Source organism: Miniopterus natalensis, chromosome 5, assembly GCF_054644295.1.
Source record: "Miniopterus natalensis isolate mMinNat1 chromosome 5, mMinNat1.hap1, whole genome shotgun sequence".
In the NCBI taxonomy this organism is placed as follows: domain Eukaryota; kingdom Metazoa; phylum Chordata; class Mammalia; order Chiroptera; family Miniopteridae; genus Miniopterus; species Miniopterus natalensis.
The window spans coordinates 45,083,076-45,101,903 of NC_142085.1; the positions used below are offsets into that span (position 1 = coordinate 45,083,076).

Below are 18,828 nucleotides of genomic sequence, written 5' to 3' on the forward strand. Positions count from 1 at the left end.
AACCCAAAGAGTACGTGATTTCTGTTAGTTTTAAGATTGTCACTGAAGCTAGCAACATGCAGTTTTAAGTGTGATAGGTGGCATGGCTAATATTAGGACAAGCAGACTTATCTGATGCCTCCTAAGTGTTAGAATAAGCTAAAATAGATTTAAAACTTAAGTATCTCTCTGCAGTATTTTCTCTGGTCTTTTGGCATGTCCCCAACGGTTAGCAAGTGTCACCTACTGGCAGGACCTGAACAGAAGTGCAGCAGAAAAACTTCTACTTTCTTTGCTTAAAGGAACTGAGTAAGCAGAGGTAAAGGACATTTCATGGCTAGTGACGGTATGTGAGCGTGGAGAGAACACTCTGCTTCCTGAGAGCTCCTTTGGTTCCTGGTTTCAGTGTCTGATCACTAAACAAAGGTGCTTTGTTTATGCAAGTTTTCTGTCCACGTGTGCGTTCTGCTGATAAGTCTGCTCGTAATGCTATAAACTGAATGTCCCAGGCAGAGATAGGGATTTATTCCTCACTGATTCATGAATTTGCCTCCATTTCTTTCAAACTCAGGGGAGACAAATACGACTTCCTAAAGCTTTCCGTGTGTGCTTCAGATCAAACACCTTCCGAGGTGCAGAGATTTATGATTCAGACACATGTGGCCGCGGAAGTGCTCTGAACACTGCCAGCTGCAACCTGTCCTCCTCTAGATGGTCGCAGACCAATTCGCTATGCTGTGCTCTTGTGCTTTCCCTCCCTTCCTTCCTCAATTATTAGTCTCTCTCACACTGTTTGCATGCACACTAAGGAAATCACAGGAGATTAAAAAAATTCTTGATCATCTAAAAACAATTAACTTTGAAGACCTACATCAGGGTTAGTTACATTATATATTCCATAAATGCTGGTAATGCATTTTATAAAGTCCTATTCTTGTAAAAGTATTATAATCAAAAATTACTTTCAAAATGGAAATAATTTTGTAAATCAAGAATTTCATTCATTTTTGTTGCAGAATCTTTTAGAAAATACAAATCACCTTAATTCCTACCCTCCAACAGCAACTTATGTCCCCAAAGACCATTTCAACTTCTAATAGATGACCACTCACTGTCCTGTCTCCATATCTGCCTCCTCTTCCTGCAAATCTGCTTAGATCTTTAAATTACCAAGTTATCCACTCTCATTAAAGACGCCAAAACAATTCAGAAATCTATAAAAAAGGTAATAATCTCTCCATCACCATCTACCCTTTTGGGATAACCAGTTAGGAGTATCCTTCCCCACTAAATTTATATACATGTCATATTACACATACAAGATTTTTTTTTTTGCCTTTTTATTTTTTTATTTATTTTTTTACCGAAGTAGCATCATGTTTCTGTCCTTCAGTGTCCTATCTTCACATAGCATTAGATCATAGACATTGATCCAATCAAAATAGAAAGACCTAATTCTTCGTTTAGGAAACTACAAAATTTACCATAATTAATTTAATCTTTCCCCTGCTGATAGACATTTTGTTGTTTAGGTATTTTTTTTTTTTTTTAGTTAAAAAAATTTTTTAGGCCATTAGGCAGTGTTTCAAGTAACTTCATGTTCTTATATACAGATACTCTTAATCTTGTAGATTCCTCAAAGTGGGAATGCTCTAAAAGTATTTTACTTTTAATAGAAGCCACCATACTACTTTGTAATAAATAAAACAAAACATGTCCAAGATCTTTACATTAAAAACTACAAAACATTGCCACAAGACATCAGAAATGATCTAAATAAATGGAGAAAATCACCATGTTCATGGATTGGAAAATTCAGTATTGTTAAGATGTCAATTCTCCCCAACTATAGATTCAAGGCAATTCCAATCAAAATCTCAATAAACTGGGTTTTTAAATAGTAACTAACAAGTTGATACTAAAATTTATATGATAACTGCTAAAAGAATTTTAATAAAGAACAAAGTTGGAGACCTTACATTACTGATTTCAAGGCTTGTTATAAGGTTACAATTTGATAAAGATCAATGAAAATGAATAGCAAACTTGCCAATAAACTCACATTGATTGTAACAAAGGTGTTTAAGGCAATTCAATGGGGGCAGGGGGAAGGAAAGTTTTTTTCAAAGAATAGTGCTGGAACACAACTGGATAGCTGTAAAGCAACAAATGAACATTGATCCTTACTTTAAACCAAACATAATAATTACTCAAAATGGATCACAGACCTAATGTAAAAGTGAAAACTAGAAAACTTCTAGAAGAAACATAGGGAAAAATCTTCGCAAACATTTATTAGACAGAACACAGAGCATGAAACATAAAACAAAATTTAAAAATTGATAAACTGTACTTCATCAAAATTTAAAGTCTTGTTTTTCTTTTATTCCCCCCTTTTATTATTTACTTATTTAATTTTTAAATTTATCTTTATTGTTGAAAGTATTACAGATGTTCCAGTTTTTTCCCCATTGATCCCCTCCACCTTGCATCCCCCCTCCTTCTTTAACAAGTATGACTGAGAAGATCAAAAAGGCAAGCTACAGAGTGGGAGAAATATTCACAGCACAAATATCAGGTAAAGGACTATAATAAAAGTATATAGAAGTCTTACAACTCAATATTAAGAAGAGAAACACCTCAATTAAAAAAAGTGGGCAAAGGATTTTAACAGACACTCCACAAAATAAATCATGTGAAAAGTCCAATAAGCACATGACAAGACGCTCAAAATCATTAGTCATCAGGTAAATGCAAATAAAAACTGCAGTAAGATATCACTACACACCTATTGGAATGGCTAAAATTAAAAAGACTGACTATTCCAAATGCTGACAGGGATGTGGAGCAACTGGAACTCTTTAATACACTGATGGTGGGAATATAGAACTGTACAACCTCTTTGGAGAAGTTTGGCAGTTTCTTAGAAAGTTAAACAAAAACCTACCATAAAACTCAGCTATTCCACTTCTAAGTATTTACCCCAAAGGAATGAAAACAGATGTCTACATGAAGACTTGTACACAAATGTTCACAGGAGCTTTATTTGTAAGAGCCAGAATTTGGAAATCCAAAATATCCATCATAGGTGAGTGGATAAGCAAAATTTGTTGTGTCCATACAACAAAACCCTGCTCAAAAATAATAAAGGCACAACTATTAGTACATGCGACAAGTAAGGTGAATATCAAAATCATTAAGCTGAGTGAAAATCCAGCCAAACAGACAGACTATATTCTGTAGGATTAAATACTAGAAAATGCCAAATAATTATAGTTATAGAAAGCAGATCAGTAGTTATCTGGGGAGGGGGTGGAGGAAAAAAATGAATTATCAAGGGGCACAAAGAAACCTTTGGAATTGGGGAAAGTCTCAGAATCTTGACTATGGTTGTTTCACAGGTGTATACATTTTGCCAAAACTTACCAAACTGTACACCTAAATACGTACAATATGTATGTAAATTGTGCCTCAACTGTTGAGCACTTTTCTTTTTTTTGGCCTGTTTCTTTTTCTTTTTTTAAATTTTATTATTGTTTAAAATATTACAGATGTCCCTTTTTCTCCCCAATGACCCGTTCCACCCCGTTCCTTCCCCCTCCCCAGTCCCTCTCCCCACCATTGTCCATGTCCTTGGGTTGTGTGTATATATATATATATATATATATATATATATATATACACATAAATTCTTTGGTTACTCTCTCCCCCTCCACCCACCCGCCCTCCTCCATCCCTCTGACATTCATCAGTCTCATCTATGCTTCCATGTCATTGAATCTATTCTGTTCATCAGTTTATTAAGTTCTTTAGATTCCACGTATAAGCGAGATCATGTGATATTTGTCTTTCGCTGCCTGGCTTATTTCACTTAGCATAATATTCTCCAGGTCCATCCATACTGTCCCAAAGGGTACGAGATTCTTCTTCTTTATAGCTGCATAATATTCCATGGTGTAAATGTCCCACAGCTTTTTAATCCACTCATCTACTGATGGGCACTTGGGCTGTTTCCAGATCTTAGCTATTGTAAACTGTGCTGAGCACTTATTTCTTAAAAGCTTTAAAATCATTGGTCCAGTTCAAAACAAACCCACTCCTATCTCCACTGAATTTCTGACTGAAATTACATTAAACAAATAATCTATACATACATATAGGTAAAATATTTTATCTTCTTGTTTTCTTAGGAAAATGTTAAATTCGAATCCTGCTTTATATTATTCATGAAGGCTCTGGTTTCTTCAGTGCTTCCTAATCTGTGTTACCTGTTTTCTTTGGTATTTTACAGTTTTATGGCAACTGTCAGTATAATTTTTAAAAAATCTCATTTCTACTTCTAATTATTGTTATTATAGAGAAAAACTAGTGATTTCGACCCATATCACAGTCACTTTACCAAACTCTCCAATGCTAATGGAACATAAGTAGAATCTTGTGAACTTTCTATACAATTTTATAGTCTGCAAATAAAGATAGTCTTGTTTCTTAATTTCCAGTGTTTATACTAATTATTCTATTCTGGGGTCTTTTTTCATTAATTAAAACTTAAGAAATGTTGAATGAAGATAGTGCACCTCTGCTTGGTTTCAGATTTTATTAAAATGTTTCAGATTTAATTAAAATGACAGTCATCTATTTAATATGCTGTTGGTTTAGATGAGCGGTTTTTATTAAGTTTGGGAAATTACATTTTAATGCTTCTATTTGTAAGTATTATCTAATGTCCTTTAGGCATATATTGATGTAACTATACAGTTCCTTTAAATAGTTTATATAACAAATTACACTGAGATTAGAAAATGCTGCATTTTTGTTGTAAATCCTACTTCTTGGTGTATCAATCTTTTAATATTTTGAAGCACTCAGTCTGGACAGATTTATACAGCAATGATAGAACTATATCATACTTTTTAATGGCTATATAGTATTACATGGTGTAGCTCTACTAATTTAACCCTGATGATTTATGCCTATTTAGATTGCCTTTATTTACTCATTGTTATGATAAATATAACTGTAGAGTAGTATACCTCTAACAGGTGATTTCTAATGTCACCTGTACTTTCTTTGCTTCCTCCTTAGGGAAGAAAGTGGTGGAAAAGAAAAGGTTCATATATTCAACACTGTGATTTTCTGATATTCAGGTATCCTTTCTTATACAGAAAGGCAGTCCCGCCCCCCAGCCTCCACTTACCTAAAAAATTTTGAGTTGGCTTTCCACCGTTTTTGAAAGCTCTATCTCTGCATCTGTTCTAATCTTATCCTTACTTCCATGCTCGTTTTTTGTGAATCCCAGGGATATGGCAGATTTTATCTTTCTCTGATGCATTAATGACTCTGACTCCAATTCTAATGTGTGGGATCCCTCCCCACACCAAACAATTCTTAGACACCAGCTAGGTGCCCTACAAGTCAACTCAATTCTGACACTACCCACTCAGAGAGCATCAAATTCCGTAAGTATTCAGTCCCATGAGGCTGTTCACCACACCCCAATTCACACCCTGTCACAAATCCAGGTTGTCACCCACGCTTCTGATTGATCAGCTAGAGATGAGAGTTCCAACAACCCTTCCTTGGATTTAATTAATTTGCTACTGCAGCTCACTCAGAGAAACATTTTACATACTAGATCACCCTTTTACTATAAAAGGATATAACTCAGGAACAGTCAGATGGAAGACATGCGGAGGGTAAGGCATGCGGAAAGGGCAAGAAGCTTCCACCACCATCTGGGTTGTGTTGCTCTCCCTGGACCTCCACATGTTCACCGACCTGGAAGCTCTCCTAACCTTGTCCTTTTGGGTTTTCATGGAGGCTGTTACACAGATAGGACCAATTCAATCATTGGCCATTGCTGACTGAACTGAATCTCCAGCCCCTCTCCCCTCCCCAGGTCTGGGGATGGGACTAAAAGTTCCAACTTTCTAACCATGTGGTCAGTTTCCCTGGTAACTAGTCCCCATGCTTGCATTACCCAGGGGCTTTCTAAAAAGTTGGCTCATTAAACTAACAAAAGACACCTTTATTACTCTCACCACTTAGGAAATTCCAAGGGTTTTCGGAGTTGTGTGCCAGGAACAGGGGACAAAACCAAACACATATTTCTTATATTAACTTACAATACCACGTTCACCCCTTTAGCTTTCACAACACTAGACAGGCTAGGCTCTAAAAAATTTACAATTGCAATACTCTATATCCACTCTACAGTGCAGGTAATTCCCAAATTTGTGCAACAGAATCACTTGGGAAACTGCGGGGGGCGGGGGGGAGTGGGGGTTATATCCCTGGGTCATATCCTGTCACTGTGAAGCAGAATTTGAGGCTGGGCGCCCCCAGAATGTGTATTAAAAACAACACACACAAAACTTAAAGCCACTGAAGTTCTGATTCATTTTTCCCCTCTTGTTGGGACTGTGCCTCATCTTTATGAAATCTGTGGGAGAACCTTTGGAATACCCTCCCTCAGGTCCAGCCCTACCTGCAGGGATTCAGGTTGGGGCCAGTAGTGAGGGAAAGTTCCTGCCCTTGTAGGATTCTTGCAAGGGCTCCAATTGTGGCCACGGCAAAGGCCCTGGGTTCCTGCCAAAGAAACATGGGCAGAATTATATAAGGTGGTCTTCCTGCCTGGTTTTCATTTTTACTGTGCAGCATACAATAAAAAAGGAAAGAACTTTGAAGAGTAAAATCCCCACAGTGTGAACACCTGAACACCACCCACTTCATTTTTTTGTTTTCTCTCATTGTCCTTGTTGGACTATTTGGTAGCATTAGTATCTCATTTCCATTAAAGACTGAATAGACTTTCTTGAGTGAGCTTAGGAACCTACCTCTCCTCTCCTTTATTAAGTCTACAGGAAAATGCATTACAAGTTCTAAACTGAGATTTTTGTAGCCCTTGAGGCTTACAAGACCTGGGTTTGAACTGGAGTCCATCATTTACTAGCTGGGCATGTTTTCAAACATCTTTGGGCTTCAACTTATCTCTAAAGCAAGAATAATATTTAAGAAATGCCTGAAACATAGTATACTCTTAGTGTTAATTCCATTGTTTCTTTCTAGTAGTATCTCTGTTTGTTAAATTTTTTCCTCTTATGGCTATTTTTTCTCTCTCCTAAGAATGGGCTGTTCTACCAAAGTTTCTTTCTTCCTTTCTTTTTTTGCTTAATTCCTTCACCTATTTCACCCAGCCCCCACACCCTCTCCCCTGACAGCTGTCAGTCTGTTCTCTGTATCTGTTTCTATTGTGTTCTAGATTCCACATATAAGTGGAATCATGTCTACCAAAGTTTCTATTCATTCAGCCATTCGAGATATAATTGGAAGCTGTTTTCTAAGGTGGGTTATTTGTTACTGAATATCTAAATTACTTCAAGTCTAGTCCAACTAAAGTGCTCCAACTTCACGTTGAAGTTTTATTTTTCTGAGCTGCATCAGTTATAAACACAGTGAAATCTTTACGTTATTATATACTACATTGGTCAGATTTCGATACTAATGAAAACCCAAATTACCTCTGCATTCTTGTGGGAGGTCGGCTTTCCTATTTTTCCTTTTACTATGAAGAGTGGGGACAGACGATTCAGAGGCAGCAGCCTAGCTTCTTTCCTACCTCGTAGTTAGGCATGTCTGCCCATTATACAGACATTTCCTAGCATCCCAAAGGTAGGGTGGCCATGTAATGTGCCATGGTAAATGGATGTGAGTCTATGCTCTTCCTGACATCATGGATTAATAATGGCCACAGAGTCCACTCTGCTTAAAACAGATGATGGAAAGGCAGACTCAGGCACAAGTCTTAACCTTAAGGGGCCTATTTTCCCATCTGTGAAATGGGAAATGCATCTACCTACCACGTGACTGAAATGGACACCTGGCATTAGCTATAGCAGCTTGGCTTATAGTAGGTGCTCAATAAAAATTTGTTAAAAGAATGTTAATGAATGGATGGGTTTACTAAAATGAAGGTAGAGTTTATAAGTGTGTGTATGTGTGCATAAGCACGCACACATGTTGGTTGGGGTGTCTAATAGGTTGATAAAGGAATAAAATACTTAATGTAACAGATACATGATAAAAGAAAAAATCAGTTTTCTCATTAGAAGAGTCATTTAACAATGCATGCCATGCTGCACTTCATGCAAAGCAGATTCACTGAGATTGTGAAGAGCACCCATTTAACCAAACATCTGAATTGGAGATGATGGCCAATCACCCAGACTCTCAAAAATTATTGTTACAAAAGTGTTAGTACTGTAAGAATACTGATTTTTAAGTTTTTATTGGATTTCATGTAAGGCAAGTACCTTGCTGGAGCAGAACGCCTCACAGCTCACTTGCTGATATAAAGCATTCACTATTTTTATGAACAAGTTTAGAATAACAATGTGAATTTTATTACAAACAAAAATAAACCTAAAAACCTTTCTTTAAATATACAGTATGTACAAGGATTTCTGTATTACATCATTTTACATAAAATGCTCTAAATGATAGAAGTTGAACTTCCTACCACTTGAAGAGAGGAGTTGACTGCTGAAAACTATACACCTAGAGAAAGAAAGAAAAGTTTCAGAGGCATAAACTGTGATCTCTGGCTACAGGTAATAACTGAAACTAGAAACATAAAAGGAACTTGGAAGAGCTCTGGCCAGTGTGGCTCAGTTGGTTGAGCGTGGTCCCTTGTACCAAGAGGTTGCCAGTTTGGGCGCATGCCTGGGTTGTGGGCCTGATCCCTGGTAGGGGGTGTACAGGAGGCAGCCGATCCATGTTGTGCTCTTACATTGATGTTTCTTTTTCTCTTTTGCCCCCTCTCGAAAAATCAATAAACTATTCTTTAAAAAAAAAAAAAAGAAAAAAGAAACTTGGAAGAAAAAAAGATATTCAATACCCTAGATACTTCAGCAAAAACAGTCAAACATTTGTAACAATGCTCAAACAAACCTCTTCAATATGCTATGTTGTTATAGGGTACATTTTTTAAAAATTTATTTATTTAAATTAAAAATTTTTTTTCAATTACAGTTTACAATCATTACTTTGTATTAGTTTTAGGTGTACAGCATAGCGGTTAGACAATCATGTGCTTTACAAAGTGCTCCCCCTGATATTCCCAGTAGCAAACTGGCACCATACATAGTTATTACAATATTACTGGCTATATTCCCCATGCTGTGCTTTACATCTCATGACTATTTTGTGACTAGCAATCTGTACTTCTCAATCTCTTCATCTTTTCACCCACTCCCCAAACTCCCCTCCTCTCTGGCAACCATTAATCTGTTCTCTGTATCTGAGTCTGTTTCTGTTTTATTTATATTGCTCTTTAGATTCCACATATAAGTGAAATCATATGGTATTTTTCTCTGACTTATTTCACTTAGCATAACACACTCTAGTTCCATCCCTGCTGTCACAAATGGTAAGATTTCGAGTTTTTTCTTCTTTAATCCTCATTCAAGGATATGTTTTTGTTGATTTGAGAAAGAGAGAGAGAGAGAGAGAGAAACATCAATGTGAGAGAGTAACATCAACCGATTGCCTCCCTTACGAGACCCAGCCCGCCTGACTGCTTCTCTTGCTGTTTTTAAGATTCGTTGACTTTCGGTATTTTAATTATCGTGTGTCCTGGTCAGGGTCTTTTTGGGTTCATCTTGTTTGGGACTCTCTGCACCTCCAGGACTTCTGTGGTTATTTCCTTTACCAGGTTAGGGAAGTTTTCTGTCATTTTTTCAAACAGGTTTTCAATTTCTTGCTCTTTCTCTTGTACCCCCAATGATATGAATGCTGGTACACTTGAAGTTGTCCCAAAGGCTCCTTACATTATCCTCACTTTTTTTTAATAATTCTTTTTCCTTTTTGCTGTTCTGATTGGGTGTTTCCTGTTCCCTTATATTCCAAATTGCTGATTTGATTCTCGGCTTCATCTACTCTACTGCTGAATCCCTGTAAATTATTCTTCATTTCCGTTAGTGTATCCTTCATTTCTGACTGGTTCTTTTTTATGGTTCCAGGTTGTTTTTTATGCTGTTGAAGTTTAAGGTAAATATTCTGAACTAATTTTTATTTGGCTCAAAAAAGTATTTTTATCACCGAGGAGTACTTCCCTTTAAAGCTTTGTTTCTCTCCCTGGAGGCAAGAACAAAATGTAATTCTGGCTTGCTCAGGGACTGTTCGTGAATTTCTTAGACTGGGGGCTTTTAGCCATTTGTCTGTTTCTTATTTCCACCCAAAAAACAAGAATTAGAATAAAGGTAAAACCAGAATTTTAAAAAAAATCTGGCTCCTGGTTAACATCTCTCTGAAGGTTTGATGGGTGAGGACACTGGTGACGCTGACTGAGGATTTACATGATGACTGCAAACCTTTTCTCTGACCATCAAAGGTAATCAATCAAGACGTAAAAGGATGAGCTTGGCAATGAAACTACTTAAAACTCAAGCAAGGCTGAACTGCACCCAGTGCCCAGGAAGATTATGGCACTGAAGATCCCCAAGAACGTACTGCAAACAAACAAGCGTGCCAAAGCCTTTTTTGCATTTGGCATCATACTTAAAACTACTATTTATTTCTATTTACCTATTCAGATATTTTTATGAAGTGACTGCATGTAATAGTAACAATAATAAAAATTTCCCCTTTAAGTATGGAATGTAGAGCAAAAACACGTTAATGACTAAGAAATAAAATCAAAATCTAGAATGCTGAATCCTAATGGAAAAGTCAAGCCTTGGTATCCATGCTTGGATAGCTCATGCTCTTCTCTGATAATCAAGTCTCTAAACACTGACGAGGTCCCTTTTAGAGAGTGACAGATGTATAAACAAGCAGCAACACTATGACTGAGTTAAGCTTTTCCTTAGTCTATAGTTATTTTCTGTGCAAATTTTATTTTACTATTAATATGTTGAAGCCCAATATTACTTTCAGCTAGGTAATCAAATTATTTGGAAATGATAACCCTCCTTTTGTTTAAACAAAGTGATGGTAGACATTTATTAGAAATTTAATAACAGATTTTGAAGAAGCTAGAAGTGACACAGTTTAGTACAAACTGTCCTTTACCTTTATTGCTTGTATACACAAAGGGTACATTATAAAACTCAGTGGGAGGAGGGAAAAATAAGGAAAGAAAAAGGTACCTGCTTTAGCATTTTTAAGAATAGTTTTGATTACTTCTTAGATCAACCTGCTTATCTGAAATAGAGCAAAACTACAATACAATCACGATATAATTCTAATAATCACATCAATTATGCTTTCATTTTAAATTTTTTCTTTAAAAAAACATTAATGCTATAAAAATGAGGTTGATGACATCCTTATTTAAAAGACACCTTGTACTGGTATCAAAATATGGTTTATTTTAATACCAACAAAAAATAGATCTTATATAGCCTATTATTTCAATGAAGTTTTATTACTACTTTTATTTTCAAAGTTGGTAGCAAAGTTACTGTTAACAATATAAATTTTCTCTTATTATAAGTGTTGAAATTTCCTTAAAAGTGTTGAAAGGCAATAGGCATTCTAGGATGGGCTTGCATGGAAAATCAATTATTCCAATATTGATAAATAAGATACTTGATAAATTTATAATTACTTCTTTAATTTCCTTAATAACATTTCCTGTTTTTCCAGGTTTTTTTATGCATTTGGTATTGCAAAAGTATGTAAGTCCCAAGCCTTTTCGCTGGGGCAATTATTTCCATTTTCCATTATTTCTCTTTAGTTTGTCAAATATATAGTAAAACAATCCAATAATCATTGCAGAGGGAATCATTAAGTTGAATAGTGTTCGTTTACCTTTTAATTTCATATAAGAGATATCAGAGTCATAAGAGCTTCACAATTTCAACACACATACATGCCATCAAAGAATTAAAAATCTTTATACCTTATAAAAAGGGTTCCGCTAATGTTTCATAGTCAAATTTTAGCCTCATGAAATATGCTTTTATTAAATACAGCAGCCACCACTTACCTTTAAATATTTTATAGATGAATCTAAGTTCAGTACTGATCCAAGGATGCTGGCATCAAAGCCCTCACTTTGAACTACCCCTCACGGTTCGGCATTTCTAAAACGCACCACCAATTATTCTAGATTTATCATACCCTGTCTTTAATTTGGTATATATACCATCTTCTGGGGGAAAAAATTTATTCATTTTTTTGAGATGAGATACAAGAACAGCATCATTCTTGAGGTTCCACCTCAAAAAAAAAAAAAAAAAGGTGTTTGCACACAGCAGCTAGTTTGATACCACCTGTTTCTGTTAGGCTGGCCTTCACACACAGAGCATGCATATACAGCCACGGTTCAGGCGTCTGTTTTGAAGCTGAGAACTGCTGCTTATTCAAGTCACAGGTGCCCCCATGTTATTCAAGGAGACAGTTGAATTGCATGTCCACCATGAGAAAAGGAAAATAAACGATGAAACAAATAAATGCAGCAAATATAGGCAGTTGGCATTCAGAACACGCCAAAAAGCTAACACTCATGATTGTCATTATAAAGGTTTTTCTTTCCTTAAAAAAAAAAGTCTTTCTTTGCATATTTTAAAATTTAACGGTCCTAGAGAATCATGAAGTGCCTTGTCGTTTTTGCTGCTGACTTCTGATGACCTCTAGTTGTTTTTTGCATTGCTGGTAGTAAGTAGAAAGGCTTTTGTTTTCATCTAAAAGCTTTTTATGTTCCTGTACCAGACGAGATGTATTTTGCTGGTCCTTTTCATCCTGGTCCAGTTCTGCAACTAGTTCTTGCCTAAAAACAAATACCAATAATAACATATTCTACATGATGGAAAAATTCATACCTTAATAGCTGATGACAGAAGCTCAATGAATTAGAACTTTTATCTGGGCTTATCGTTACGCATCTTAGGCACACCACTCAAAATATATTTGTGGACTGGAATGGAAACTATCAATTGCTCTTCTGGTGTAACCATACAAATATCATAATTCTTTAAATAAGTAACTGTACTTAGATCATTAATGAAAATAGATAAAATGATATAATAAAAGTTTTAGAAAGTTTCATTTGATATCCTTTTTGTGGAGGAAGGAAGGAAAAAAGGCTAGGAAGGGGTACATCTGACTATAGGAAAATAACACTTGAAAGATTTTATAGCTCACATTCCACTTTTATACTCATGTACTTATATTCTGAAGTCACAATCCTATTTACAGTGCAAAGTGGTAGCTAACAGAACATTAGCAAGCTAATTAAAATAGATGCTATCAACTTAAATCTCTTTCCTATTTTAAAACAGTAAGAACAAATACAAAGTACCTTGTCTGCAAACATTTTCAGGAAAGACCCTCACAGTCTTTTATATTTTATAGCCTAGTAAACGTTTAAGTCCCTTTTATTTGGGGGATATTAAGTATTAGCTCCTGAAGCAAGGCTCCTGGATATACCTGAATAATTAATGAAAAGTTCTAAAACTGATTTCCCAGTAATATTTCTCAATTAAAGTATTTAAAACTGATTTAAACTGTCATAGTTTTCACATCCCACAATCTACTAATTGTTTTTTTCAGCACAGAACTTCTCTTTCAAATGATTAAAGTATGGAAAAAGTATAGATTAAATATGTGAAATAAGAAATAGAGTTTATTTCTGTCAGTGAAATTACTACAGTGTTTTTCCAACATATGGCCTTTCTGCTAAAATTTGTTAAAAATAATAGTGAATTAATAACCAAAAAAAATAGCCTGCTAATTTAATTATAAACAAATCTTGGTTAAAAGCATTTAAAAATTAACAGGGTAATTTTCACATATGACATATGGACAGGAAATTTTGTCCATTAAATCCAAAGTCTGTAAAATCAAGGTTCGCAAAGTGGAGGGTTTACTGTACTAGGTTGAAATCATTTAAATTGCTATTATCAGTAAATTGTGATGAAACTAAAACTATTTTTCTCTTTTTCTTGGAAATACAAACAGAAAACTTTCCACAGATTACTACAAGAAACCAGAATTTTTACTTATTTGATTAAAATTAATAGGGGAGCCCGGCCAGGCGTGGCTCAGCGGTTGAACGTCGACCTAGGATCCAGGCGATCTGGGTTCGATTCCCAGTCAGGGCACATGCCCGGGTTGTGGGCTGCAGCCGATCAATGACTCTCTCATCATTGATGTTTCTATCTCTCTATCCCTCTCCTTTCCCCTCTCTGAAATCAATAAAGATATATTTAAAAAAAAAAAAAATTAATAGGGGAAATCCTGTTATCGTGTGTGTGTGTATATAGTTTCCGAGAGTTTTTCCTACAACACTTCATTTTAGTTACCACCATATACAGCTTCAGAGGCATAAAATTTCATGAGAGTGATGCTTAAACAAACTATAGGCTTTTTCTTTTTTTAAAAAATAAATGCAAATAAAGTAATATAAAAATTGTACTGTATTTTTTTAAAAAGAGAGGAAGGAAGTCTCTATAACTTTCAGATGAAACACATGTGAGTATAAAACTCCCCAGAAAAACACTCATAAGGTATGAAATAAAGCCCACCAACAAGTAACTGTACTCTCCTAACCACATGCCTGGAAAGAACATGTCTACAAAAGTGTTTCTAAGACAAAGCACAACTGAACATTACTAAATCAAATTATTTTACCTATGCCCAAGAAAACAAATCTTTATAAGAACAAATCTAAACAGCTTTTAACTTTAAAACACTGAGAGCATAAAACATACCACCAGTTCACTTTCCTTAGGACTACTATAACATGATATAGTCAAAAGGGTTGAGTTTTGCATGACAAATAGCCAAAGGGTACTTAACCATAAACACATACAAAATCTCCAAGTTAGAAATATGCGTAATGGTTAATTTTAAAAATGAAAAAGTTTTCATGTCTTCAAACAATATTGCACCTTAACATATCTTAAACTCAAAACACTAGTGAGTTTTAATTTTTGTTCATAAAAGATAACTTACTTTCTCTGTAATAACAATGCAATTTCCGTCTGCACTTTCATATATTCTTGTGCCATTTTACAATGTTGTTCAAACACTGCCATAGATTCTTTGGAGTTTGGGCATGGTGCCAGAGGCTGAAAATAAATAAAATGTTAAAACACAATTAAATTAAATCTCACTATCTAGCTAAGATGAGAGTTAAGACAGTGACTGCGATATATTATTTTTACAGCACTAAAATAATGATCTTTTAAAAATAAGTGTTAAACTATGCCCTAGAAAATCTGTGTCCTTTGTTAGAGTTAACTCAGAACTTAAATTTATACTTGCTGCTTTAACACTGTTGTTGTTCCAGAGAACCATGACTCGAGTAGTCTTGGCCTCTGGTTTTACATTTCAGGTCGCCAAGCTGCATTATACCAAAAAATGTTTATAGTTCTTATACCCACGAGGAAACACTGAAGTGTATGACTTAAATTTTCAGCCACTATGAATATGAAAACGTATCACAAAATTTATTACATAGAAATGAGCTTATATGAATTTTTTAATTTTAGTGCACTAAAATTAAAGAACAAAAATGCTATTTTTGGCAGTCTTAAAGATATGAGAGTATTTTAACATGACTGATAGGATAAGAACATATGATTTTGCCAATTTTAAATTTGATTAACTTAACTGAAAGGATCATTCATTTTAACAAGATTAAGGAGGTTAACTAAAAGCATAAACGAATGAATATACAACGACAGAAACACAAATGTTAGCTTTAAAGATAAATTCTCTGAGCTTTTTATAAGAAAAAGTAAACACTGACTGAGAAAGTACAGTGCTCCTTTACCTGTAGTTGATGATCCAGTGTAAGATAAGCCATTGGGATGGAGTTATCTGATCCATTGGTATCTGTAATTCAAGCATGTGCTTTATTTATTTTCTGTCATAAATTATTATGAACAAAAGCGGGAAAGTATGCATGAAATATTGGTATTTTTTTTCTTAAAGTAAATAACACATAAAAGTTACTGTTACTGGTAATGAAGAGTCTAGTTTTGAATTCTAAAGGTAAACAGAGGATATCCAATTACCGGCTAATTAGAATGCAACCATACTCTCATACTTACAATTTAAGTTGGCTATAAATTAAATAATATTAAAGCTTACAAGCCCTTGTTTCATTAAAAAAAAACACCAGTGATATATTCAAGTAATGATCTTTTAGAAGTAAGTGTGAAACCATGCTCTAGAAAATCTGTGTCCTTTTGTCAGAGTTAATTCAGAACTTAAATTTACATTGCTGTTTTAACACTTCGTCATTATACAGAACCATGACTACAGTACCCTTTGTTTTTAATTCACAGTCATGCCCTTTACATTTTAAATTCAGTCTTCACAGACTCTACCTAATCAAACTCACATCTGCTTCTTTTCCAGATCGTGCTAGGTTTTCTCTAAGGCTGCGTCAACTGTGGCAACATTAGTGTTCCTTAATAGGGAAAAGGGGGAAATGAGACACCTTCTCTTCCAGGGGACCACCTTCAATGTATACGTTCTACTGTGAGCCTCCAATCTCACTCCTCCTAACGAGAATCACTGCAGAAAATGAGAGATGCTACTGATGGGAGTATATTACACATATGAAGTTGTGACTCAAAGTCAAGCCCAAACAGTTAAATGGGTTAATTCAAACAACCAGCCAAATTTTATCAAACTATTTGAACAGAAAGCTTTTGTTTGTATTTCAAAAGAAGTCAACTTGGATAAAAAAGCTGTGGGAAATTTACACCATAGAATACTATGCAGCTGTGAAATAGAAGGATCTCTTACCCTTTGGAACAGCATGGAGGGAACTGGAGAGTATTATGCTAAGTGAAATAAGCCAGTCAGAGAAAGACAAATATCACATGTTCTCACTCATATGTGGAATCTAATGACCAAAATAAATTGATAAATAAAATAGATGCAGAGACATAGAAGAATAGAACAGACTGACATATCTGAGGGGAGGTAGGGATGGGGTGCTGGGAGGGAAATATTAACCAAAAACTTATATGCATAACATATGGACACAGAAAATAGTGTGGTGAAGTCCGGGTGGGGTGGGGTGGAGGGGGTCAATGGTGAAAAAAGGGGGATATCTGTACTACTTTCAAAAATAAAGATAAATTAAAAAAAAAGAAAAGAAGTCAACTGCCCTAACTACTTGCCTGAGAAGCATGGGACTGTCTCTTCACAACATTAACATTTATGCACAACAGTTCCAGAAGCAGGCAGGATAACTGTAAAGTATTATGAACTTTTCTATTTCAGCAGTAGCTGCTTTCCCACTGTTAGTACAGAACAAATGAACTAAACAAGCGAGCTGCTGTTCAGCCCTCTGTCCGACAAGTAACTCACTGAAAGCGTGGTGCAGATAAAGGCAAGGTTAGGAGGACAGCAAGGCACTGCATCAATGCAATAAAAAACGAAGAGTTGGATAGTTCAGTAACATCCTAACTTACTGTTGACTGGTACTCTAGTAGTAGTGTTTTGTGTTTTTTTAAACTATTGAGAATGTGCTTACAAGTAACTCCAAAAGCTTACGCTAACAGACCAAACAATCTAATGCCTGTAAGAAATACCACGCTTTACAAAATAGAGTATTTCAAACCAAAAAAAAAAAAAAAGAAAAGAAAAAAAAAGAAATGCCACATGATGCTGACCATTAGTGATCTTGTTATTGATGCTAAATGAATAGGGAAGGGAGGGCATTTTAACATACTCAAGTTTGTAATTCAGTTTGAAAAGTAATATTTATTAAAGAAAGAACAACAGTACTGCCTAGGAGAGCCTTATTTACCCTAAAATCATACACTAACATAAATGTTTTTCTGAAATGTTTAAATAAGAAGTACAGTTAATTTGTTATCTTTCTGACCAACCCTTTCCTCATCCCCAACAGCAGTTTCAAATTATGCTCCCACGGAACACTACTTTCCACAAAGTTGAAATTGATTAAAAATGATTTCCCCTTGCCCTGGCCGATGTGGCTCAGGTGACTAGAATGTCATCCCGTACATCGAAAAGTAAAGGGTTTGATCCCCAGCCTGGGTGCGTTTGGGAGGAAATCGATGGATGTTGCACTCCCACATTGATGTTTCTCTCTCTCTCAAATCAATAAACATATCCTTGGGTGAGGATTAAAAAATAAACAAATTTTCAAAAAACCCCCTTGACTTTATAGGAAAACTGCCTTGAAAGTTTTTATATTTAACATTTCCACTCCTATTACCCGTTCTTAAATCTTAGACACTGATATGTATTTCAGAATTAAGTATAATATATCAATGTCTCATAATATTCTGCGGGTGGAAAAAAATCCAAGTATTTATTCAAACAATTAAAGGCCTCCAATGGTGGGGAACTTAAGGTCCTTTATTGAATATTAGTTTTTCTCTAAAACCAAGAAGTGAGATTTCACTTTCTCATTTATATACAAACTGAACTTTAGTTTTTAGTGTTAATAGCAATAATTTATCATAAGACAGCAAAGGATATTCCATGAGAGTTTGTCCATGAAACATCTTTAATGTTTCAATTGCTAATCAAATCTAATCTCATTTCCTGAATGTCAAGACTCATATTTCTTCGGTTAAATTAGGCAAAAATATCTTTTGGCCCCCTCAAACACAATACTCATAACCATCTCACATTCTCTAAGTACGTGTTCCCTTCATGTGAAATGTTGTCTTCTTTCTGCTTTATGACTAAAGAACAAGTCTCACAATTTTACAAAAAAGTTGCAGACTATGCCAGGTTTTACCTAATTGATTTCTGTCTTAGCTATTAAAACACTCAGCTTGCACTACAAATTTAGTAGTTTTATTACATAGCAAGCATGATGACCTTATTTTTATGTGTCAGTATTACGGT

The 18,828-nt window shown here is 35.2% G+C and overlaps 1 protein-coding gene and 1 long non-coding RNA gene across 3 annotated transcripts in view; both read right to left on the reverse strand.

Annotated features, from left to right (window-relative positions):
* Positions 1 to 3,875: 3,875 nt before the first annotated feature.
* LOC107533433 (uncharacterized) lies at positions 3,876 to 11,764 on the reverse strand. Its single transcript, XR_001602856.2, has 3 exons — positions 8,498 to 11,764; positions 6,467 to 6,567; positions 3,876 to 5,800 (listed from the first exon to the last, which is right to left on the reverse strand). It is a non-coding gene; the product is annotated as an uncharacterized LOC107533433 (long non-coding RNA).
* A 451-nt stretch (positions 11,765 to 12,215) lies between these two features.
* Positions 12,216 to 18,828, reverse strand: part of MAP3K7 (mitogen-activated protein kinase kinase kinase 7) — a 57,758-nt gene continuing 51,145 nt past the window's right edge. For both annotated transcript variants that reach the window (XM_016208133.2, XM_016208134.2), the window contains 3 exons: positions 15,761 to 15,822; positions 14,938 to 15,053; positions 12,216 to 12,751 (listed from right to left, as the gene is read on the reverse strand). In XM_016208133.2, coding sequence (XP_016063619.1) covers positions 12,571 to 12,751; positions 14,938 to 15,053; positions 15,761 to 15,822 — 359 coding nt within the window. In that variant the 3' untranslated portion in view covers positions 12,216 to 12,570. The remainder of the gene's footprint in view (positions 12,752 to 14,937; positions 15,054 to 15,760; positions 15,823 to 18,828) is intronic.